This window comes from Saccopteryx leptura, chromosome 4 (assembly GCF_036850995.1).
Source record: "Saccopteryx leptura isolate mSacLep1 chromosome 4, mSacLep1_pri_phased_curated, whole genome shotgun sequence".
NCBI classification, from domain to species: domain Eukaryota; kingdom Metazoa; phylum Chordata; class Mammalia; order Chiroptera; family Emballonuridae; genus Saccopteryx; species Saccopteryx leptura.
Window position 1 is genome coordinate 20,610,761 of NC_089506.1, and position 25,119 is coordinate 20,635,879.

Consider the following 25,119-nt stretch of genomic DNA (forward strand, 5'->3'; position numbering starts at 1 on the left):
ATCCAAACAAGCAACAAGAAGTCCTAAAATATAGGTCAAATTTTGGGCCACATCTGCATCTGACTAAAGTCAGGGGAATGACTACCTAGAAGTGGCAGGTGCAGGCTAAAACTGGACAAATCTAAGAGAAACCTGTGATACAAGAAACATTTCAGTAAGGCCTCCTTGTAAGTAACTGCAAGGGAAGTGGAGGGAATCACAGGGTGAGAGGCAGATGTAGATAATTTTTAATGAGAAGGGAAAAATATACAGATTTAGGCAATATTAATACAGAAATCCCTGTGAGATACTACGTCCATAGAAAAATAGTGGGATACAAATCTGAGAGAAGAAATGACTCCGTTATAAATTTTCCTGGCCCTTACCAAGAAGTGTTTCCTAGGCCTCGATTGTTTAAAGAGATAGATACTCTCACTAGTCTGATCTCTTTTGAGCTTCAAATTTTATGATCCTCATAACAGGATGGCACAGAGTGAGAGAAAACCAGGCAGGGAAACTGAGATCAAGGTGCATTTGACCAGAGACTGTGTCAGAAGAATTTTATATGAGGTATAAAAAGAAAACACTTATTATGATATAGAAGCAACAATTCAGATAACTAAAACTATTGGTATGCAATTACCACTGCCATTGATGATAACACTACTAATAAAAATCTTCACATCTGTATAGGAATATATAATTTTTTTAATGCTATTGAGCCTCAGAAAATAAGAGAGAAGTACCTATGGTTTGTTCAATGTCTCCTGCGTGGTAGTTTATGTTAAATGCTTATATACAAAATGGATGCAATTTTTTTTATTAAAAACTGACTGTTATTTAACAGTTGCTTGCAAGATTAAGTATGGTTGCAATCATATTTGTTTGTTCAAAAAAGAGGGAGAAATAGTTTTTAGGATTTCTTTTTCAGAGGGGTAGGGTTGCTTTTATTTAAATTCATAAAACAACAGTGTGACCACGGTCGTGTGACATATTTTTTTTACAAATAGTATAACGATTGTGACCCAATACTTCAAAAATTTCAGCCAAATGCAACTGTTTCAGTCACCAGTAGGATCTGTAATACCTTGTGTCCCCTTTTGTGGATAACCAGCCCCTCTGCCTCCCAGAGTCTTCCTTAAATGAGAGGGTGATTGAGATAGTGAAGAACTTTCTCTCTATACATTAATCTAAAAATGTCAGACCGTTAGTGTTGCTGGTATCATTCCCACCGCTGTTTGTTTGTTTTCTGAGTTTTCCTCTTTGGCTGAAATGAAAACACTCAGTGCTGTGAACTCGGGGAGCAAGACGTGCCATTCTCTTGACCCACCACACGGCTCCGTCAACATTGATTTGAAACAAACCCTCCAGGGCTGTCTGTGTTCCTGGCAGTGTTTCAATACTAACATGTGGTTAATTTTTTAGAGGATTTTTCTTTCCCTTCCTGTGCTCGAGAGGAGCCGGGGAGTTGTGGGAACAGCAGCTTGATTTGCGCATCTGTGGTGCTCACATGTTTCCCTTGGAGATAATGACCCCTTCTTCCTACGGCTTGTTCTTTTCTGCACGTTGTGTTCTAGAAACGAAAGAGAAGCATACCCTAAATTCTTAGAGGGCTTTTAAAACAATATTCTTAGAGACGGGCATGTAGAACTCTTACCACTCACGCCTTCACAAAATTTAGCAGTTGATGCCTATTATCATATATATGGCCATTCATATTCAGTATGCATTGGTACATTGTGTTACTAAATGCAGAAGGTGTTTGTTACAAATATTTGCTCAAAGCAAGTCAATTCAATTAAGTAACTAATTTCTGACCACGAGCTGAAAAAAAAATACCTTAAGGCAAATAATAAGGATTTATTTTTAATCACTACTGTTACTGTTTTCTAGGTAAGACTATGAGTTATTTTGTCCTGTTTAATTTCCAAAGTTCATGAGAACTGTCTGATGGAAGTATTGCTGTTTCTATTTTCAATAACATAAGGAAATGTCTCCTTAAAATCCCATGAATGGAATAAAGACCTTTCTTAGGGTTATTTTACTTACTTCCTATAATCTAAGTCATAGTAAAATTTATACTTGACCTATATTTTGCTGAATAAATAACAGAATCTTAAAGATAAGGAGAGCATAATTTCTATTTTTCCCCTTGGTTAGACTTTCTAAGTCTCTAATGGATCAATGCTTTGAATCCACAAGAAGACATTTAGAATAAAACTACCCAGTCCTTCCTTTAACATGCTCTCAGTAGAAGAGCATGAACTTCATTTTTTTTTATCAGTAATGGTGATAGGTTCTACTAAAAGATCTATGTATTTGACCTTTTAGTTATTAGCACACATCTGTTGTTGAATAAAATCTTAATAGAATCTGATTAAATTGAGTAATGGCACAAACCAAAGCAGGAATTATGTGGAAATGCCATTTCTGATTAATAGTCACAGAACGTTTGCATGACCAGCAGTCACCGCCGACGTGGCCACGCAGGCGGTTCAGGTTCTCATTGGATTTGGACAGATGGTAAAGAAACGGTGGAGCCAAAAATGGTGGGCTATTCCTTTATTAAAATCTTGCACCAGCCAACGAGCAAACACACAGGGCTCCCAAAGCCTCTGGTTTCTCCTAGAATCAAAGGTCTCACCAGTCTTAATGGAGCTCACAAAGCCACTCAGCTCTGGTTCCCTATCTGCACACCTTCTCTTTCCCTGCCAACATGGCTTCTTCTTCAGCACTCTGCATTCTCTCTGCCCCCTTTCTTCCTCTCCCTATAAACATGGCTTCTTTCTCCTTCTTGTTCTTTTCAAAATTTTCTGGCATGAAAACCTCTCCTCCAGCAAACATTAGCAAAACAATGGCCATTCCCAAGCAGGAAGGTAATTTGCAATTTCACAGACCACATATACTTGGCGCTGCCCAGCCCCCAATGCAAACTATAAGCGAGCAAACATAAAATCATATTTTAAAAACTCATTTGACCAACAATTTTTCAGAAGTGCTTGGCAAACTAAATGTGTGTGTGTGTGTGTGTGTGTGTGTGTGTGTGTGTATCATCATGAATGCTTTATCTAATATGAGGACTCAACTGTTAGCCACAAGGAACAGTAAGGTGAAATTTTATCCACCTAGCATAGGACCTTCCTCACCAGCTTGTAAAACAACTCTACTTCTACATAGCAAGTAAATGGCAAATTTAGCTTCATCTTGAAACAAATATTGTGCCCTGGCCGGTTGGCTCAGCGGTAGAGCGTCGGCCTAGTGTGCGGAGGACCCGGGTTCGATTCCCGGCCAGGGCACATAGGAGAAGCGCCCATTTGCTTCTCCACCCCTCTGCCGCGCTTTCCTCTCTGTCTCTCTCTTCCCCTCCCGCAGCCAAGGCTCCATTGGAGCAAAGATGGCCCGGGCGCTGGGCATGGCTCTGTGGCCTCTGCCTCAGGCGCTAGAGTGGCTCTGGTCGCAATATGGCGACGCCCAGGATGGGCAGAGCACCGCCCCTGGTGGGCGTGCCGGGTGGATCCCAGTCGGGCGCATGCGGGAGTCTGTCTGACTGTCTCTCCCTGTTTTCAGCTTCAGAAAAATGAGAAAAAAAAAAAAAAAAAAAAGAAACAAATATTGTGTCACCAGAGACCCCGTACAGAGGTGACCCTGTCAAGGAATAAGGATTGCAGACATAGCAAAAAGGGTACATTTTCATTTCCCACTTTTAATACATTTTTTCAAAGATATAATTGTTTTCCTCATAAAAAATAGCATAATGAAGATCTGGAAAACGGGAGTTGGTGAGTGGAAAGAAAAATGGAAAGATAACATGCATGGAAGCTTAAGGGACAAAGCAAACCGATGTAGTTCAACTCAATCCGACAGCTCCTTCCATGTGCCCCGTTCATGCCTCTCGTGCTTTGCACAGCACGTCAGCCAGACTAGTCCTCACACCACTCCTCCACACAGTCAGAATGCCAATCTATTGATACTTTAACCTGGTTTATGTTCTATTATATTCCCAGCACACCTTACACTTCCATGCTTCCCAGTCTCCTTGGGCTTATTGAGCTCAGTTTGCCTTCTCTGTGAATCTGAACCCATTTCACCAAAGTAGATTATCTTCCTTTTTGTTGTCATTGTTTTGTTGTGTTTGAGTTTATTCGTTTGTTTGCTTTAATATCATTTTGTTCTAGCACTAAACTCAGACTCATTCCATTTAGTCATGAGTCTCAGACTCATGCTGTTTGCATGTCACTCTACTAAAAGTTAAACAAAATTATTGAAAGAGTAGAGGATTTGTTTGATCTGTTGTACACAACACAGTGTTATGCATATAATACTAGTTACTCAATAAATATGGATGGGGAAGAAAAGTTTATATAGCTCCCTCTCTGAAACCAGGACTAAAGAAAAAGAAATTGACCAAATTTGCTATTGAGCCAAAAGTAACTTAAACATTCAAAAAGACAAAATGTATAGTTCTTAAAACACCACCTGTTATCTAATATATGCAGTAGTCGTGTGTAGTTTTCCAGTTTTAACCTTCTCTCCAGCTACCCTCTCCTGCAATCAAAACCTAGGACACCAATTGTTTCTTCACATTACTAATCTTAGTTAAAAAAGAAAAGAAAAGAAAACTACACAAGACCAAAAGTCCTTTTCAAGGCTAAGTTACTACTTTGTGGTTTGTGGGGGTTTTTTCAAATTTTACCATGAAAATAGCATTTTATCATTAAATACTAAGTACTATTTTATCCACCTTGTTCTTTTGAGAAGAGTGACATTTTATTGTCTTAAACCCCACCTGTTGAAAACACAGAAAATAACTTTTAAACATTGTATATATTCTTTATATACACTTCAAACCATAATACCTTAAACAACCTGAACCCCATTTTGAAATGCCATTTACTATTGTTCTTAAGCTCTCTAATTCATAAGCCTTACCAGTCACATTCTCATTATAGGAAATAAGGTAAGTCAACTTCACAGGAGATTCATATATTATTGAACTTGACCATTTGAATTACTAACCATTAAATTTTTGCATCCCTTTTATGATTACATAGTTTGATGGAGGACAAATAAGATATATAGAAGGAAAATTTTTCCTTCAGTGTGCTAGATTCCCTAGGCAGAAATTTGGGTTAAGAGTTATTACCATATTGGGAAAGAAGAAGGCATTGTTTGGTTTCCTTATGCACAAGAGAAAGGCAAACAAACAGGTCTTAATGATCTCAGGGAATTAGAGGATGAGTAACCTCAATATTTTGGAAGCAAAAGGCTATTTTTCAAATGTCCCTTTCCCTTACAAATATTATACCACACAAACGTTTTAAAGATTTGAGTAAGTCTTGTAAGGACACAAACAATGAACCACTCTCCTGCCAACACATTTTCTAATCAGTACATCAGAAAGTTCTCCACAATTAAAAAGAAAAAATTCCCAGAATAGCTCTTTCTGCTTTCTTTCTCTAGAAACTTTGACTTTTGGAGATTAGCAATGTTATCTTGATGCTTATCAAAGATTGGGTCTTAGTAGATCACTAAGTGTTAATCAAGAAATACTTTTGAGCTTTTCTATGCTCTTTCTCTCTGCCAGGTTCTGCATTTGTTATGGAGAACCATGGGAAAACCTGTCTCTTCTCGTGTGAGCTTTGAAAATTGACTGAGGAGACTATCTGTGCATGAAATGCTTAGTAATATAAGGGAGTTACTACTAAATAGTTATTCTTTTTCAAATTAGTAAACATAAAAAAAATCAATGAAAGAAGTTTACATTCCTGATCAGGTGATGGCTCAGTGGATAGACCATTGGCCTGGGATGCTGCAGACTGAAGTTTGAAATCCCAAGGTCACCAGCTTGAGCACAGGCTCACCAGCTTGAGCATGGGATGATAGACATAACCCCATGGTCACTTGCTTGAGCCCAAAGGTCACTGGCTCAAAGCCCAGGTTGCTGGCTTGAGCCCAAGGTCGCTGGCTTGAGCAAGGGGGCACTGGCTTGGCTAGAGCCACGCCACTACCTGCCGGTTAAGGCACATATGAGAAAGCAATCAATGGATAACTAAAGAGCCACAATGGTGAACTGATGCTTTCATCTCTCTCCCTTCCTGTCTGTCTGTCCCTGACTGTCTGACTCTCTCTCTCTCAAAAAAAAATGAAAGCAAAAAAAATATTTATGCTGAAAGTAAATGTTATACATGCTGGAATTTGTCAATGTTATTTTTTTCCCATATTTTTAGAACCCCCATGGATGGGTATCCTGCTAGATGTTTTTTGTGTTTCTCTATATATGAACATAAGAATACAAAGATGCAGAATTTTGCTCTGTGTGTGTGTGCATTTTTGCATGCTTATTTTGTACCTAAAGAGTTTCACAATGTAGGGTATTGGTTTTAACCTTTTTTGTTTTCTCCAAATAACAAGCCCTCCTGGAGCACTTTTCCTATGAGTAGCAGGAACCCAAGTACTGTTGTATAGGTTGTGCCCCGCATGAGAAAACCAACCTGAAGTCCTGAGTAGAAAACAGTGAGCAGCCTGTGTTTTATTCATCAAGCATGAACCCTGGCATGTGGCTGCAGCCCCTCAAGACGCACCCTTTTCTAGCTTGCATTGGAAAGCTGAAGAGGTTACTCTTGGCTGTCAGGGCATGTAAATCTACCTCATATTTGCAAGTACTGTGTAGTGACCCAAAGAACAATAGTCACCTGATTTCAAGATATTGATTTTCCTTTTGTGATAATCTAGTAAATGAAAAATTCTCATACTCACTATTTAATTTGCATTGTTTTGATTACCAATGGGTTTTAGGGTTTTTAAATCATTAGTAATTCTTCTTATGTGAACAGCCTTGTTGTATGCTTTGACTATTTCAGTTAGGTTGTCTTTTTATAATTTCTTAATTCTTTGTTATATATACTCTAAATATTTCCTCTCTGTGTGTTAATTGCTTTTTAACTTTTATCAGCCATTTATAGATTTTTATACAGTGTCATACAAAGAATACTGGGATTGTTTTGTTTTCAAGATTTTATTATTATGGTTCTAGCAAAGTTGGCCCAGGGTGCTGAGGATGGCTCCATGACCTTGCCTTAGGCACTAAAATAACTCAGTTGCCCAGGAATGGAGCAGCAGCCCAGATGGACAGAGCATCACCTAATGGGAAGCTTGCTGGCTCAGGGCTCATGCAAGAATCTGTCTCTGCCTCCCTGCCCCTCACGTAAGAAAAAAATAAAAATAAGTAAAAAGATTTTACTCCTCTCTTCCTGCAGAAGAATTTTAAAATCAATTTATCATACTGAAACATTTGTGGATGAAATATGCTAAGAAAAGTCTAAAATACTATTTTTTTAAAGATAAAGGAATAAATATAAAACCAAAATTGGCAAAACAGCAAAAATTTCAAGTTTATAGTTATATCAGAGTTTATTATATTCATTTTCCATTCATCTGTTAAAGTAAGAGATAGATGGATTTCTTATTGTGAATTACTCTGGATGAGACTCTAATCCCTATTGTCTTCATTTTTGTCAGAAATCATGAAATAGCTTTTTATGTAATCTAGTTCAATGTTCCTTAACTCTCTCTATGCTTTGAATACATCTGTGGGACTTTTTAAGCAACACTAGCTTGGCTCCACCCTATACTTACTGAATCAGAATGTGATGAGCGGAGCCTAAGCATGTGGAAGTTTCAAAGCTATATACGCTATATACACTTACAATCAGCCACTGTTGAAAACTATTGCTATCACATGAGGTCCAGAGGTTCTCAAAGTGTGGTTCCAGCAGCAGTGGCAGCATGACCTGAGAACTTGTTAAAAATGCAAATTCTTCTGCATCAAAGGCCTACTAAATCATTGGCTGTCTGTGTTATAACAAGTTCTTCAGAAGATTCTGGTTTATTTTTGAGAAACCAAAAGAAGTTCTATTTTTTTAGCAGAACATTTTCTAAAGCATAATATGGTTTATGAGAGATTTATTAATATAAGATTTTTTTTTCCTTTTTTTTTTCTGAAGCTGGAAACAGGGAGAGACAGTCAGACAGACTCCCGCATGTGGCCGACCAGGATCCACCCGGCACGCCCACCAGGGGCGACGCTCTGCCCACCAGGGGGCGATGCTCTGCCCATCCGGGGCATCACTCTGCCAGGACCAGAGCCACTCAAGCGCCTGAGGCAGAGACCAAGGAGCCATCCCAGCGCCCAGGCCATCCTTTGCTCCAATGGAGCCTTGGCTGCAGGAGGGGAAGAGAGAGACAGAGAGGAAGGAGGAGGGAGTGGAGAAGCGAATGGGCGCTTCTCCTATGTGCCCTGGCCGGGAATCGGACCCGGGTCCCCCGCATGCCAGGCTGACGCTCTACCGCTGAGCCAACCGGCCAGGGCCAGAATTTTTTTTTATATAGATCATTTTTAGTTTAAAACACATCAGAAAAATATAAGGTTATCTGTACAGCATTCACATATTAAAATACATCTTTGACTGTAAAAAAGTGAGTCCATTAAAATAAACATATTCAGAACTGTATAGTGGTGGTCTTCAGGATAACAGACACTCGAGGAACACGGGGCAGGATCAACTAGAGTGATAAGAAGTGGAACAGATAAGTAAACAAAAGCCAAGTCAACATAAGACTTATTCCTAAATTAAGTCATTTTGTTTTAAGTGAGAAAAAGGGAGATAGTAAGACAGAATCCCACATGCACCTGACCGGGATCCACCCAGCAATGCCCATTAGGGTCAATGCTTGCCACTGAGCTATTTTTAGCACCTGAGACAGAGGCTCTACAAGCCATCCTCAATACCTGAGGGAGATGGGCTCAAATCAATCAAGCCATGGCTGTGGGAGGGGAATGGGGAGGGGGAAGAGGAGGGAGGAGAAGCAGATGGCGGCTTTTCCTGTGTGCCCTACCTGGGAATCATACACGGGACTTCCACACACCAGGTCAATGCTCTACCACTGAGCCAACCAGCCAGGGCCTAATTAAGTCATTTTCATAGAAAGAAAAGAATAAATTTTACTTGTGTCTTTGTCATCCACACCTAAGGAAATCTTCATAATATTCCTGAATACATTTTATGGAATTTTAATGTTAAATAAATGTTTTTCTTATTTTTCAAATCAGGAAAAGTCCCGTCTCCTTTAATACTGAACTGAAGCAAAGAACTACTGAGGACTGCAAAACACACACAAACCTCTCTCTCTCTCTCTCTCTCTCTCTCTCTTTCTCTCTCTCTACAGGCATTTGCAGATATCATGTTGGCATTATAAAACAGAACAAATCATTTGGCCAGAAAATCTGACTTTGTGTCTATAAATGTATTAAGTAACCCTGAATGTCGATCTCCACCTTTAGCACTTGAAGTGAAGACTGGTTTCAGAATGCACATCAAATGATTTAGGTATAAATTATATCCCAGTCTCCAAAGTGGACCTTTGAAGCCAGAGCAGGAAGTCATTCTCAGGTTTCTCTGGGATGCGAGGAATTGCTGCCTACACAGTTCTCTCCCTGGTTTACACCTGCCACTTCTGAGCACGCCTTAGGACCAGCTGCATAAATGTCCTTTGAAATTATTCAAGACATTGTAGAGGCAATTTACAAAAGTTCCAGTTTAGAAATGCTCCATTTGAAGTCTAGCTGAAGCTTAAAAATCAAGCAGAGACCTATTTTCTTCCCATGCCTTATAAATTGGAGGAGTTAAGTAGAGACTGGACATAAACACTTAATATAAAGCCACCATTTATATTGCGGTTAAAAGATTCCTTGTAGCAACTTTAAATGAGGATGTTATTTATCACTCTTCACCTAATAGTAAAATAGTTTTGGTACATGTTATTAATTGAAGCTAATATACAAAAATTTTGTGGTTAAAGAGACTATATCTGACAAGAAATAGTTGCTGGTTTGTTTTATTGCTTTTCATTCTCCATAAGTTTCAGCTTGAAATGCACCAGAATCAAAGTTAAGGCTGACTTGATTTAACTTGCTTAGATATTCTGACCTAGGATGATTATATTATCTTTATCTTCTGACTGTTCTGTTCGGATGAAACTCTTTACTGCTTCTGAAGAAAATAAAATTAAATAAATTTCTGGTTCTTTAGGCAGGATATTATTTTAAGAAAGGAGAGTCTAGAATGAGGAATTTATTGTCAAATAAAATGTATAACACTAATATAAGATTTCATACTAGTCCAGCTGGCTACAGATCAAATAATTCCAAGGAAGTTGAGCCAAGTCTTTTGCTAAAAGGTCCCTTTATTTTACGGGTGAGCAAGGAGCAGTACCAGTCCAGAAGAGCCAGTGAGATGCATATGGAATCAAAGACAGCGTAGAAGCCAGAACCTTGGATTATGATTCAGGAAGTCTTAGTTCTATTCCTAGCCTCGCCTTTAATTTATTATGGCTGTCTATGTGATGCCGCAACCCATTGACAAGCAGAACATTCAGGCAACACTGTATTTGCTGAGCCAAATATCCACTCTTTGGAAGCATCTCGGTATTTTACTGAATTTTTTTGTCTTCGTTCCAAATGCTTCTGATTAGGAAAACAGAGTCTGTGCGCCTCTAGGGGAGGCGCCCCTTTCGCTGGTCTTTGTGTTTGCCCAGCGCGTAAAAATATCCAGTAATTTGTACCTCTCACTGTTCCCTGTGTATGCTGTGCTCTATGTTGTTCAATAAAGAGCGTCTGGAGGAAGAACAGGGGGGAAATCACCTTCCCCAGATATAAGGAAAGAAGTGTAGCACAGGTTCCTATTCAGAGGATTCTAATTGAGAGTTTACCTGGACAGAATGTCCCCCTAAAACCCCTGTTTATCTGTCCCCCAGATACCACTGCTCAAGGATGAAATAGCTACTGAGAGAAATCTTTCAAATTTCCTAATGAACACCATGTGATTTGGCTACATTAGGTTTTTGACAACAAATCAAATTGAATGAAGTTTCTCTCCTAATTTGCCTAAGTAGCCTCTGACTTGTGTTTGAAAGAGATACAATGGGAATTTTTTTCCACAGCATCTATATATATTATCCATACCTTGACAACAGCTGGTTACAGTCTCAAGACTACAGGAAGTTTCTGTTCTTAGGAGTACATAGGCATATGTTGGGGAAAAGTGACATATACCACACTGTTGATTCAAAGTCAGCTCACAAGCAACTGAATACTGTTTTGTTTTGTTTTGTTTTCATTTAAAAAGCAGATTGTGGATATCCCAATAACAGCAGCCTGTTCATGTGCTAAACAGGCACTGAATTCTTAGGCTGCATTAAAGAGGGTTTATGGAACATAGGGAGGTACTTGCCTCTTCTGGCTTGATCAGAGAACACATAAGGTAATATATTTAATTCTGGGCACCAACCATTACTTGAGCCATTGACAAAATTATATCACATCCAGTGAAGAGTTAACAAAACTGATGAGGACTTGGAAACATGTCATATGCAAAATAATTAAAGGAACTGGAGATAATTCACCTAGAAAAGGAAAAATGGGCATAACATAGTTTTTCACATGTTAAAAAAGCTCTCTAGGCCCTGGCCAGTTGGCTCAGTGGTAGAGCGTCGGCCTAGCGTGCGGAGGACCCAGGTTCGATTCCCGGCCAGGGCACATAGGAGAAGCGCCCATTTGCTTCTCCACCCCTCCTCCGTGCTTTCCTCTCTGTCTCTCTCTTCCCCTCCCGCAGCCAAGGCTCCATTGGAGCAAAGATGGCCCGGGCGCTGGGGATGGCTCTGTGGCCTCTGACTTAGGCGCTAGAGTGGCTCTGGTTGCAATATGGCGATGCCCAGGATGGGCAGAGCATCGCCCCCTGGTGGGCAGAGAGCCTCGCCCCATGGTGGGCGTGCCGGGTGGATCCCGGTCGGGCGCATGTGGGAGTCTGTCTGACTATCTCTCCCTGTTTCCAGCTTCAGAAAAATGAAAAAAAAAAAAAAAAAAAAAAAAGCTCTCTAGCTGTAGGGGGATGAACTGGGGAGTTAAAGAAAAGCAGAATTTGACTTTATAACATTTCTAAAAATTAAGCTGTACAAATATGAAACAGGTTGCTTTCTAGAGAAGGAAATATGCATCATAGTAGATGGTCAGTAAACATATGTTGGATAACTGTTAAATAAAGGTATGAAGAACTGGACTAGATGTTTCAAAGGTATTTTGTTTTGCAATTACTTGTGGTTATTGGTGGTCTTCAGAAACATAGTTTTTGAAAAGAATGGAAACCAGGTTGCAGGAGTTGAAGAGAGAATACATAATGCTTGAATGTCTATTAAATTAAAAATGATATTCACAGAGGTAAAACAAAAAGGAGTGCTGGAGAAAGACTAGGACAGGGACTGGAGACCACTGGGCTCGCGCCTAGTCAACCTGTCAATGGAAGAGTGATCCGAACCCCATGCAAGCCTCTGTCTTCACCTGCAACAACCGGTCACTGGAACCAGTAACTGCTGTCCTGGACTTCTAGATTTCTAAAGTCTTAAGTATTGAATAAAGTATCCAATCACAAAAAGAGTAACTTAAAGAAATGTGCTTTGACTTATGTAAGTAAAAATACATATATAAAGATAAGTTAATTATAATGAATTTTAAGAAATTCTACAAACAAATAATGGATAGCAAGGAAGGCAGATAAAGGCACTACAAGAAAAAAAATCTTACATAAAAACACTAAATTGAAGTCAACAATTTGCCCTGGCTTATTGGCTCAGTAGTAGAGCATCAGTGCTGCGTGTGTAAGTCCCAGGTTCGATTCCCGGTCAGGGCACACAGGAGAAGCGCCCATCTGCTTCTCCACCCTTCTCCCTCTCTTTTCTCTTTATCTCTTTCTTCCCCTCCTGCAGCCAAGGCTCCATGGAAGCAAAGTTGGCCTGGGCACTGATGATGGCTCCACGGCCTCTGCCTCAGGTGCCAGAATGGCTGTGGCCACAACAGAGCAATGCCCCAAATGGGCAGAGCATCGCCCCCTGGTGAGCATGGCCAGTGGATCCTGGTCGGGCACATGTGGGAGTCTGACTGCCTTCCTGTTTATAACTTTGGAAAAATACAAAAAAAAATCTACAGTTTATACATTTATACTGAACTTTACCTGGACAACAAGAACAGCTGTTAAGGGATGTAAATGCATTAAATAAATAAAATGCATTAATTCAAAATGTTGTGTGTATCTCTTCCAACTCTGCATTTAATAATGTCTAGTACTAACTAGCTTAAAATGGGTCATGGGAGTATTTACACCACAGAAAGCTGCACATGGATCAGAACTTGATTTTGGTTTGGAGATCCAGTTGCTAAACATTTACCAACATATCAACACTAACCTACTTCAAACTTCTACCAAATAGGTTCTTGAAACAATGACTTCTTTGCATTTTGATCTCAAAATGTGTACGGCCTTGTTATAAAAAAGCATCTGTTATTTCTGTATTATCCCATAATGTGAGTCCAGTTCAGACTTTTGCATAAAAACGGCCTATGGTTAGAACTGGATGAATAATCTTAGGGTAAATTGAACTATTTAGCATGTATTAGTTATGTGGCAGGGCTGGACATAAAATGTGATCAAGTTCCAAAATGTTAGTATGTACCGAGAACTCTAAAAGTTTAAAAAATATAGTAGATTATTCGTTGGCTCACAACCTGCCAGTGCCCATTGTACAGTCACTTTCACAGTATCTCATAGTCTGGCTGCTGGTCGTGCTCAGCCTCAGCTCGTCTTAGCACTCACTCTCCGGGTCTGTCACTCTTCCCTCTCAGCTACCCTAACCTGGTTTCTGACCTTCAGACTCACCAAGCCCATTCCCATCTTAGCACCTTTGTATCATCACTCTTTACTCTGAATGAACCACTATTTTGTGAGTTATTTTCTCTCTCTCTCTCTCTCTCTCTCTCTCTCTCTCTCTCTATTCATTTACATCTCCACCTCTTTCTTTCCTCCACATCATTCTTCTCTCACTTTTTGGAGAAAGTTTTCCTGGGCCACCTTATACAACATGGGACATTCCCTCCGTAGTTACTGTATATTTTATTACCCTTCTTATTTTCTTCATGCATTTGTCTTATTTATAAATATGTTAACTTCCGCTGTCCATCTTCTCATGGTTGACTGTAATATTCAGGAAAGCAAAGACTTTGTATTTCTTTTTCACCGGTGAATATTGTATCCTTTTAAGAGCAGCTGGCCTGAAACAACAGTGACTGCAGGAAAGAAGAAAGGAGAAAGAGAGGAGGGACGAGAATGTAGCATCTTGGCTTTGATTTAAGAGGGTTAACTTACTGAAATACTGAGAAGTTTATTAACAAGCAGCTTCACTTTTTTTTTCTTTTTTTTTTTTTTTTTTGGTTGTTGTTGTTCATTTGTTTTTGTGAGAAAGACAGAGACAGACAGACAGAGAGGAAGGCAGAGAGATGAGAAGCATCAGCTGGTAGTTGTGGCACTTCGGTTGTTCATTGATAGCTTTCCCATATGTGCCTTGACCTAGGGGAGCTCCATCTGAGCAAGTGACCCCTTGCTCAAGCCAGCAATCTTGGGCTCAAGCCAGTGATGGGGTCATGTCTATGATCTCATGCTCAAGCTTGCCACCTCGCGGTCAAGCTGGTGAGCCTCCACGCTAGCTGGCGACCTTGGGGTTTTGAACCTGGGTCCTCAGCATCCCAGGTCGACTCTCTATCCACTGCACCACCGCCTGGTCAAGCATGGCTTCAATTCTTAAGAAGTTAGTTCCTCTTCATGGACTATGGTGACAGCATGAAATAAAAGTTCCACTCTGTAAGATAACTTTAGCCAAAATCTGCAAATACACATCTCTATTTGTAAGCATAAGGTATTTACTGGTGTTTAGGTGTGGAGGTAAGAAAGATTAGAACTTTGCAAATTATTAATACTGGGGCTTTAAAAACAAAGACAGGAATATTTATCCAAAGCATCTGACTTGTAGTCAACTCCATTTCATGAAGTTTTATAGATGTCTGTGTAACATGTGGTACTAGTCTGTGCACTTGGCACTTTAGTCTGAATGTAATAAATGGTGAGCAAGGAGAAGCATCATGAAGGAAAGGGAAAAATAATAGGCTGTTTCTGTAAAGAAATATTGTAGACCAAGGCTGCTTGGTTTTACTCCTTTTGGCAGATTATTTGAAATAATTTGATGTTCAGCCCATGGATGAGACAGTGTTTGTAAGGCATAATCTCAGCATCCAGTTAATTCAAAGACAAATTGTTTCTGAGACTATCACTGCAGGAAATACTGCTTTCTCCAATATTAAATTAGGAGCTAGAAATATATCAAAATATATTTTCTAAAACTTTGGGGGCTATTATTTCACTGGAACCTATTGATTTTATTATTATTGTTGTTGAAAATGTATTGCATATGCAGTGAATAGCTTGACTCTATGTCTACTTGGTAGAAAAATGCAGTGTTTGTGCTTGAGGACGTTATAACTGGGAAATGAAAGACAATCATACAAAAATATATGCGGATATAGAAATGCAAAGAACAGTCCTGGCTGGTTTGCTCAATGGTAGAGCATCAGCCCAGCGTGTATTTGTCCTGGGTTTGATTCCCAGTCAGGGCACACAGGAGAAGCAGCCATCTGCTTCTCTACCTCTCTCTCTCCCTCTCTCTCTCTCTCTCTCTTGCTCTCTCTCTCCTCCTCATCCTCCTATAGCTATGGCTCGATTGGAGTGAATTGGCCCCAGGAGCTGAGGATGGCTCCATGGCCTTCGTCTCAGATGCTAAAAAAATGGCTCCAGTTGTAACAAACAAGGGCCCCAGACATATTCCAAAAATATTCTCTTATATGTATCTTTAAATGTCTAACCACAAGTAATTTATTAATATGTGACAACAGATTTGTACCATGACCAGAGTAATATATAATGTTTCCCAAGAATAATTAATTGGAAAGTTGTAAATATGCACCAGTGCTCATTAATGTTATACTTCCTTTCCATTATGCTTTTCTCTAGAAGATCTGTATTTAATATTCATGTAAAATACTTACTTGGCATTCGGTTACTATCTTCTCAATGAAGAGCCCATTGATGACAGAACAGAACTTTCCTTTCCCTTTCAGTAGAAGACTGACCATTATTCAGTATCCTTTTTGTCACATTGAAGAACAGGGCCTTTCTTATTCTTTCCAAGAAATGGCCTTTCAGATGAGTAACAACATGTTCTGTTCCTCAGGAAATCAAGGAAGATCGAGATAGGGTGCGGCTAGACTCCATGGTGCTGCTAATTATGAAACTGGACCAACTCGACCAGGACATTGAGAACGCTCTCAGCACCAGCTCCTCTACATCCAGCACACCGACCAACCTGCGGCGGCACGTTCCTGTGAGCCTTCCACTTCCCACGTCTTTCCCCATGAGCATGTTACCTCTTTGCTTCATATCGTCCCTCTTGCAGATGAAACATCTGTGATGGCAGCATCTACCCCTATGCGACCCTGAGAGTGTTCCGTAAAACTCACTCAAAACACATTTATGTTTCATGCAGAGTTTGTAAGAGAAGTGCGTGATTCAAAAGAAAATGATTAATAGTATCAGACAGAAAAAAGGTCACACTGGGAAATTATGCTTCCTTGTGATCCAACTCTCCTCATTATTGTGTTTTCCCTAATTACCAATATTCAGTGATATGCTATAAACACCATTAGCGATGCTATGTCTATCTTGTTTAGTATTTGATTTCCAGTGCCTGTAAATTCACATTGCATGTAGAAGATAATTAATAAATATTTGCTGGCTGACTGGCTGGCTGGCTGGATGGACCCATCCAGGATATTACAAGAAAGAATTTAGATTAATTTGAAAACACTCTAAAATTAACTCAGTGAAATACAATGACTAAGAAAGAAGTGAGGCTCTGGCCGGTTGGCTCAGTGGTAGAGCATTGGCCTGGTGTGAGGGAGTCCCGGGTTCGATTCCCAGCCAGGGCACACAGGAGAAGTGCCCATCTGCTTCTCCACCCCTCCCCCTCTCCTACCTCTCTGTCTCTCTCTTCCCCTCCCGCAGCTGAGGCTCCATTGGAGCAATGTTGGCCCAGGCACTGGGGATGGCTCTATGGCCTCTGCCTCAGGCGCTAGAATAGCTTTGGTCGCAACAGAGCAACACCCCAGATGGGCAGAGCATCGCCCCCTAGTGGGCATGGCAGGTGGATCCCGGTCGGATGCATGTGGGAGTCTGTTGGACTGCCTCCCCATTTCCAACTTCAGAAAAAAAAAAGTGAGAATTTTATTCTTCTGTGTATTAATTTTATATAAGACAGACACTCCTCAGAGATTCTGACACGCAAATTTGAAAGACATGGATTCCAGACTGATTATACACTTTACATATTTAATATTTGCTCCATGACAAATGGCTCCGTTTTTGCAGATCTAGCAAATGTGGTGATAGAATGTACTTATAATTAAACGATCCATTCCTATTCAATCAATCTGTTATTCATTATACAATAATGAACACACTAAGTCAAGAAATTATGTACTTTCCTAAGATCAAAGGAGCATATATTCCTATATATAAATTTGAGTACCGCCTGACCTGTGGTGGCGCAGTGGATAAGGCGTCAACCTGGAAACGCGGAGGTTGCTGGTTCAAAACCCTGGGCTTGACTGGTCAAGGCACATATGGAAGTTGATGCTTCTTGCTCCTCCCCTCTTCTCTCTCTCTTTCTCTCTCTCTCTTCCCTCTCTATAATGAATAAATAAAATCTTTAAAAAAATTTTTGAGTACCTATTAAAATAGAACTATTCTCCATCAAGCCTTCTAATTATATAGTTCTACCATTGATTCTGTAGTTATTAAACACTCATTCTGACTATAGGACAGAATATTTCCAAGTAAATAAACAAATTAAAATAATGACTAAGTTTAGAATATATTAGGTATTATACTAAGCTATTTGCATATGTTAACACATTTATTCCTCCCAACATTTTTCAAGCGAGTAGAAAGTATAGAGGAGTTAGTAATTACATGTGTCAGAGAAGGGATACAAGCCCAGCCAGTATGAATCCAGAGCCATGGCATGTACCCACTACACCATACTGTTTTCTCTAGCTGACCACAATGGAAATTTAATAGCTTGAACAAAAAACAATAATTAAAAGTGAATAGAAAACCTAGAAAGCCTATAGAGATGACATTTTTTGTTTTTGTTTGTAACCTTGTGGATACTTTTTTCTTGTCCTCCCAGATTTCTCTCAAATATTTTTTTACAGTCAGGTCTTCCCTGAATCTCCTCTGTCTTCCCAGACAGAATCAGTGACCCCTTCCCCGGTGCCGCCACAGTGTCGCACATGTTTTCAGTAGGACAGGCATCCGAATGGTGCAAATGCAATCAAAGTAATCTGAAGATCAACATGGTTACATACGAAGGGTGTACAGAAGTGTTATACTCATTTTCATCAACAGTTTTAAAGCTAGAAATTATCATATTTTTCAAGAGGAAGAATTCCTTGTACTTCTTTGCTATTAATGCAAGCATAGAACACATTTTTTTCTGTTAAAGTGGTCTGATGTGAATTGTTTCTCTCTCTGTCTCTTTACTCTCTCCCCTCTTCTCTCTACATTGAACTTTCCTCAATCCCCAAGTATTGAGGAGAAAAACCACAGCCCAGACTTCCGCTATATGCAACTCCATACTGTTGTGTTCATGTCAGAGAACAAGATGCCCCTCCCTAGTAGGCATGCTTTGTTGAACAGTAAAGACAGAAACGGGCGAATGGGGGTGCTGATTTTGGAATTTGCCCATATCCATATCTTCTGTCTCCATTTAAGGTATAAACTGGATTCTATGTTACACGTACTATCTCATGGAATATCACTACCATTGCCGAATAGTGGTTCATTCTATCAATAAAAATCTACTTCCAAGTTTTCAGTTCAACAGATAATTACAATAGGCAGACTAACACAGTAGAAACTTTATGAACGTTGGAGACTGCGGGCCTAGGCCCAAGTGGCAAGTCTACAACTGAATATGTGAGAACACAAGAAAATTATTTAATTTCTCACTTTCACGTTTGCGTGAAAGAGGAGATATTGTTTCCCACCTAATGGCTTGTTGGGAGGAGTACGCGAAAGAACGTATGCGAGATGTATTACCCAGACCTGGCAGAGAGAACAGCCTGATGTTTGTTCATTCCCTTTCCTGGTACCATGTGCTCACTCACACCAGACGCTGGGCTAACGATGAATAAAACCTAGCTTACAGCTCTCCACCCTTCCTTTTTATTTTTATGGGGTATTTTTTTAGGTCATCCCTTGCTCTTTATTTCTGTTCCTTGGTATTTAAAGCTAATTTTAAAACTCTCTTATCATCAAAATATTTTCCACAGGCGCTTTCCATTACTTTTGATAATTGGGCCATGGGATAAAGGGATTACAACAATGGTTATGACCTTGATTGTCCACCAAAAAGCGCTGTCCCAGATTCAGAGAGACTCCCTCTGCCTGACCCTCCCACTGCACTGTGAATTTACAGTTTATCAGGGAGGACAAGACATGCAGTGACACAGTGACCTCATCTGAGATTACTTATGAGAAAAAGCTGGAGTGAGTTCTACCTATAATAAAAATATTTAAAGAATAATATAAGCTGGAGTTTTTAAGAATGTCCTTAAGGTGAAAATATATATATACATTAAAATAAGGGTAGAGGTAAAGATTTAGAGGAGACTGTCTTGATAGAGCCTAACAAATTGGTGTCAAGTAGATTTGAGGTTTAATTCCAGCTCTGCCACAGAAGGCGAGCTGGTTGAGTTACTGATTTCAGCCCTAGTGTCATCATCTATCAAGTGAGAGTAACACATTACCTTCTCCACAGAGGAGGTGAAAATTGAAGCAGAGAATAGCCATTATTGTCTTTAAAAGGTAAAAGCACTTAATGGTACTAGTCTGGAGTATACATTACCTTACCTAAGAATTATTGTACTGCTGAAAAGATAAAAGGTTATTCTGTTATTTACCTAATCAAACCAAAACCAGGAGGATAGAATCGATGCAAAAGATTTCTGATATACATACAGGTCAAATGGTAAATGGCTTACAAATTACCTGCTACTTATAACTATGCATTTGATGTTTAGAAATTACCTATTGTTGGTGACTACTCATTTGATGTTGGTTCAATTTGAAATTTTAATGAATCATATTTCTTTTATGGTAAAATGTTTCTGTCTTTTCCATGCCCCCTCAAAAACATAGATGACCACTGACCTGAAATTTCTCATAGGATGAGAAATTAAGTTAAAGTTATGTGCTTTATACACAAACACACAAACACACACACACACACACATGCACTTAAAGCATGTGTATTTCACTCGACCTGTGGTGGCGCAGTGGATAAAGCTTCAGCTTGGAATGCTGTGGTCACCAGTTCGGATCCCTGGGTTTGCCCGGTCAAGACACATACAGGAAGCAATTACTATGCGTAGATGCTTCCCACTTCTCTCCACACTTTCTCACTCTCCCTCTCTTTCTCTCTCTCTCTCTCTCCTCTCTCCAAAAATCAATAAATAAGAAATCTAAATATATATATAATGTAATATATATTCCTTTTTATATTCATTATCAATGTATGTTTCTCTTATACACTCTTTTTATTTTTATATTCCACCTTTTTTTTCTTTTTGGCAGCTTTATTGAGATATAATTGACATATAATATTGTGCATATTTAAGTTGTACTACTTGATGATTTGATACACTTATGTATTACAAAATTATTACTGCAACAAGGTTAGTTAACACAGCTATTTTCTCATATAATTACAATTTTCTGTGTATGTGTGTACGTGTGTGTGTTTTCCAGTAGAGGGAGACAATCAAGGATTTGTAAAAGAGATAAGGCCCTGGCCGGTTGGCTCAGTGGTAGAGCATTGACTCAGCTTGTAGAAGTCCCAGGTTCGATTCCCAATCAGGGCACACAGGAGAAGTACCCATCTGCTTCTCCACCCTTCCCCCTCTCCTTCCTCTCTGTCTCTCTCTTCCCCTCCTGCAACCAAAGCTCCATTGGAGCAAAGTTGGCCTGAGCACTGAGGATGGCTCCATGGCTTCCACCTCAGGCACTAGAATGGCTCCGACCGCAACAGAGCAACATCCCAAATGGGCAGAGCATTGCGCCCTGGTGGACATGCTGGGTGGGTACCAGTCGGGCACATGCAGGAGTCTGACAGCCTCCCCACTTCTAACTTTGGGGGGAAAAAAAGGAAAAAGAGATAAATGAAGGTTAATGGATAACAGATAAGTAGGTAGGTATGTAGAAATGATTAATAGATAGATAGATAGATAGATAGATAGATAGATAGATAGATAGATAGACAGATAGACAGATAGATGATAAATATAATTGATAGGTGGTAGATAAGCAATGAAATAGGATTGTAAGATAGAGAGTGATGTGCTGTAAAGATTTAAGGAAGGAAAGGACTTTAACTTGAAATGTCAAAGGATGCTTCTCTGAGGCAGTGGTATTCAAACTGAGATCTGAGTGATGAGAAAGAGCCAGCAAAGGGAAATACTGAGGTAGAAGACAGAAAGAACATAGTCCCTGCCATATAAACCTGCTCATACACTAGAAAGACTAAGAAACAGTGAGTATGGCTGGTGCATACTAAGAAACAAGTGAATGATAGAGCATAAAGCCAGAGGACAGGGTTGCAAGGTAGATAATAGTTGGCCATGTGGGCCATGGTGAAGTTGAGATGTAGATAGAGTATACATAACGATCTTTAATTAATAATGTTCTCAGGTCAACACTGTGAGTGATAAGTGCCTTCACTTTCTCCCTCGGCCTTCTCCTAACCTCCGTCTTTCCTCTCTGTTCCTAGGTCACTGTATAACACATACAGAGCATTTGATAAATAAAAAATACATAGCCTTTAGAGAGATTAAGTAGTAATTGTATTCACTCAGCATGTGTCTTATCCACATAGTAGGTACTAGTTATTAATAATATTTATATTAATGGCTAACAGTTAATGAAAATTGTGTTAATCACATATGACGTATTGCATGTATCTTGCTCAATCCTTATGAAACTGTATGGGTTTATGCTATTATTATACCTATTTTCAAATGAGGAAATTAAATTGCACATGACAAAGCATAATTTCTGCCCTCAAATATCTTATAGTTCATTAGATAGACACTTGAACTAAACAATTCTAGTCCATTGCGGCAGTGTCACAATAGAAGTCTGATGGGAACATAGAAGAGAGTTAGGTGAGGAGAAATGAGAACTGTCTTTTCATTTGACATTACAGTGACCCTGCTGCATGAGGAGTGTTAAGTGAGTTACTCAAAGTCACACAGTAAGGGGTATCTACTGGCTTCTACCTCCTGACTCACTTCAATGCCCTAGTTAGCCCTAGTGAATTATTGTGACCCCTTCCAATAATTCACAATCAACTGTTAAATTACCAAAGTTGTATATTTCTTCCTTCTCCAATATTTGCCTTTTAAAAGTAGACACTTTAAAGAGTACAATTGCTATTAGAAAAAAATATATGATTAAAGGTGACATATCAATGTCAGTTGCCAACAATTCTTTAGTGTCTCAGTGTACGTTGGGATAAAGAAGAGGTGGGGAGTGTTGGTAGCAGGGAGAAAGGCAGAGAAAGTGAATATGTGTGCCCTTCATATCAATGCAATTTTTTTTATATAGGACCTGGAGTCAGGATCTGAGAGTGGAGCAGAAACCATTTCAGTAAATCAGGCACCAACACATTTGTCTTCTAACACCGAGTCTACTGACCTACCATCTTCCACCCCAGGGGCCAATTCTGGAACCAAACCCAAGTCTACGGTAAGTTGTAAATGATAGCAGTCAGTTTCAACATGAAGTGTTGATAATCATCAGGTAAGAGTTGATATTTCATCCACTCAACGTAGAAGAAATACTCTTGGAATCTTAGCTGCAGTGACTTGATAATATTTAATTAAGTACAACCCAACGTATGCTGTTTGTGTTAAAAATGATAACACAAGTGCTTCACTGGTACTTTATGTTTCCAAAATTATGCAAAATACGGCATTAAATTTTGCAGCTGGATACTCAGAACTTTAAAAAACTGAGAATGTAAAATCTGAAGATGGCTTCCCTGCATTATTATCTTTACCATACTGCTTATCATTTGGAAAATTTGTCTCTCTAAGTCTAGATAGTTAGATATAAAATCATACACATCATAAATTTTGTATGGGTATTAAACGACATAGTGCATATAAAGTACTCAGTGAAATGCTTGGCACAGGATAAATAGTGAATAAATGTAAGCTACTATCATTATTATAATGATGCTTCATTGACTTTACAACGTTACCAAAACAACTGAACAGGAGAATTACCACATATATTATAGATGGTGAATTGTAAAAGACATTTTCCTTTAAGTAAAAAGTTGAACTGCAGCAGGAAAGCAGTATTTGACTCTAAGAGGTAACATTTACAGAGGAAGTAATTACTACTTCAAATATCTAAAGTTCCAGCGGCTCCAAAATAACCTCTCCTAGTTTAGTGAAAATCATAGTGTCGCACTATTTTTTTTAAACTGCCCGTGTAAGCTTAACACAGAGAAATAAGTTTGGATTCCTTGCTTGCCTGCCTTTAAAATAAAAGACAAGTCTGAAATACAGCTCAAAAAGAGGATACTGTACTCTGAATTTGTTGTAATTCATTCACGTGCAAGAATATCTAGAGCATTTTTGACAAAGTATTGATAAAAATGCCATACAGTATGCGAGATGATAAAGACTCACTATTCAATATAAGTCTCTGTCTTTAAACAGCTCACTGTCTAGCAAAGGGAAGTAGGCCTGTAAACAATGAAATGCAATGACATGCCATATTGAAAATAAAACAAAGCAATGACACACTACACCATGCTAGTTTGGAGTACACTGAAAAAATAGGGTAAAAAAATCAGGTGTGCCAACAAGCTGACTTCACTGAAATGGTGCTCTTCTTTCTCCTGATGGGTAAAGAAGGTTGAAATGAAAAATTATGATATGAAGCTCGGTGATCTCGCTTTCCTACTTTTTACTAAGGCAAAAGATAAAAGCCACTCAACAGTTTTAATTTGAAGTTTTGAAAAACATTAGAGCCTTATTTTCTAAATGCTGAGAGTAAGTGTGGGACTGACATATAAAAAGGAAATTAAAAGAAAGGTGAATTGCCTTTTTGAAGGTGTTTTTGCTAAAGAGCAGTTCTCATCACTCTTTTATGTTCATCTTTTACTTTAAAATAACTACCATGGGTACCCACTCTTTCCCCCTTGAAACATACATATTTTAATATGTGGTCACCTTGTAACTTGTTATAAATTATGCAACTCTGTGTGCAGTTTCTTAGTCTTTCTTCAATACCTCATGTTAATAAACGTGGTCAATATATACCTAATTTTTTGTGGTAACCATCTTCAGTAAATTTTTAGAATTAAAAAAAAAAAACCCTAAAGCCATCCATCTTCCCAGGACTTTAATTCTAAAGTAGTCTATGATGGGTTCTTATTCAAATCTTTCATGTTTTGCCATATCAGTTGACTAAACTAGTCACCACACAGGCAAAATTTAAAAATACGTAAAATCAGTTATTGAAGAGAAACATATTTATTCCTGCACCACAAATCAAATATTTACTAAAAAGTTATCAACTTTGAATGAAATCAGATGTGAACCCGTAGTCAGTTGTTCAGGTGTGCGTTCTTACCTGGGCACAAAATCAGTGTCATAATGATGTCACAACTCATTAGAGAAGGAGCAGTGAGAGTCGTTATGTAACTGGGTTTTGTTCTCTGAAAACAGTACTCCACTTCAAGACAACCAAAAACTGCTTACCACATCTGGACCAATCCCCACAGGTAGGGCTAGACAACTAGACACACAACTCCGTCCAGCTACTGAACTACATATATAATTTTGTAAAATTCTCTAGCCAGCCATGAGAAGTACCTGGGGGTTGGGGGGAGGGGGAAAAACACTTCACCGTTAAATGCAACTGACTTTTAGGAAAAATTTTAAAGAAAAAATGGTCAAACAATGAAAGTAGCTTAAAATAACAGACTTCCGTTTCGGGAAAAGAAGGGTTGTTTTAATTTGTGTGTGCATTTTATTTTTTGTTATTGGTGTTGTTAATCTTTTGAGCACTCCTT

The 25,119-nt window shown here is 39.1% G+C and overlaps 1 protein-coding gene across 1 annotated transcript in view; it reads left to right on the forward strand.

The window, feature by feature from the left end:
* Window positions 1–25,119, forward strand: part of DLC1 (DLC1 Rho GTPase activating protein) — a 377,124-nt gene that overhangs the window by 68,325 nt on the left and 283,680 nt on the right. Inside the window, exons 3-4 of the mRNA XM_066380251.1 lie at window positions 16,144–16,293; window positions 22,635–22,775. Of these exons, the coding sequence (XP_066236348.1) occupies window positions 16,144–16,293; window positions 22,635–22,775 (291 nt within the window). The remainder of the gene's footprint in view (window positions 1–16,143; window positions 16,294–22,634; window positions 22,776–25,119) is intronic.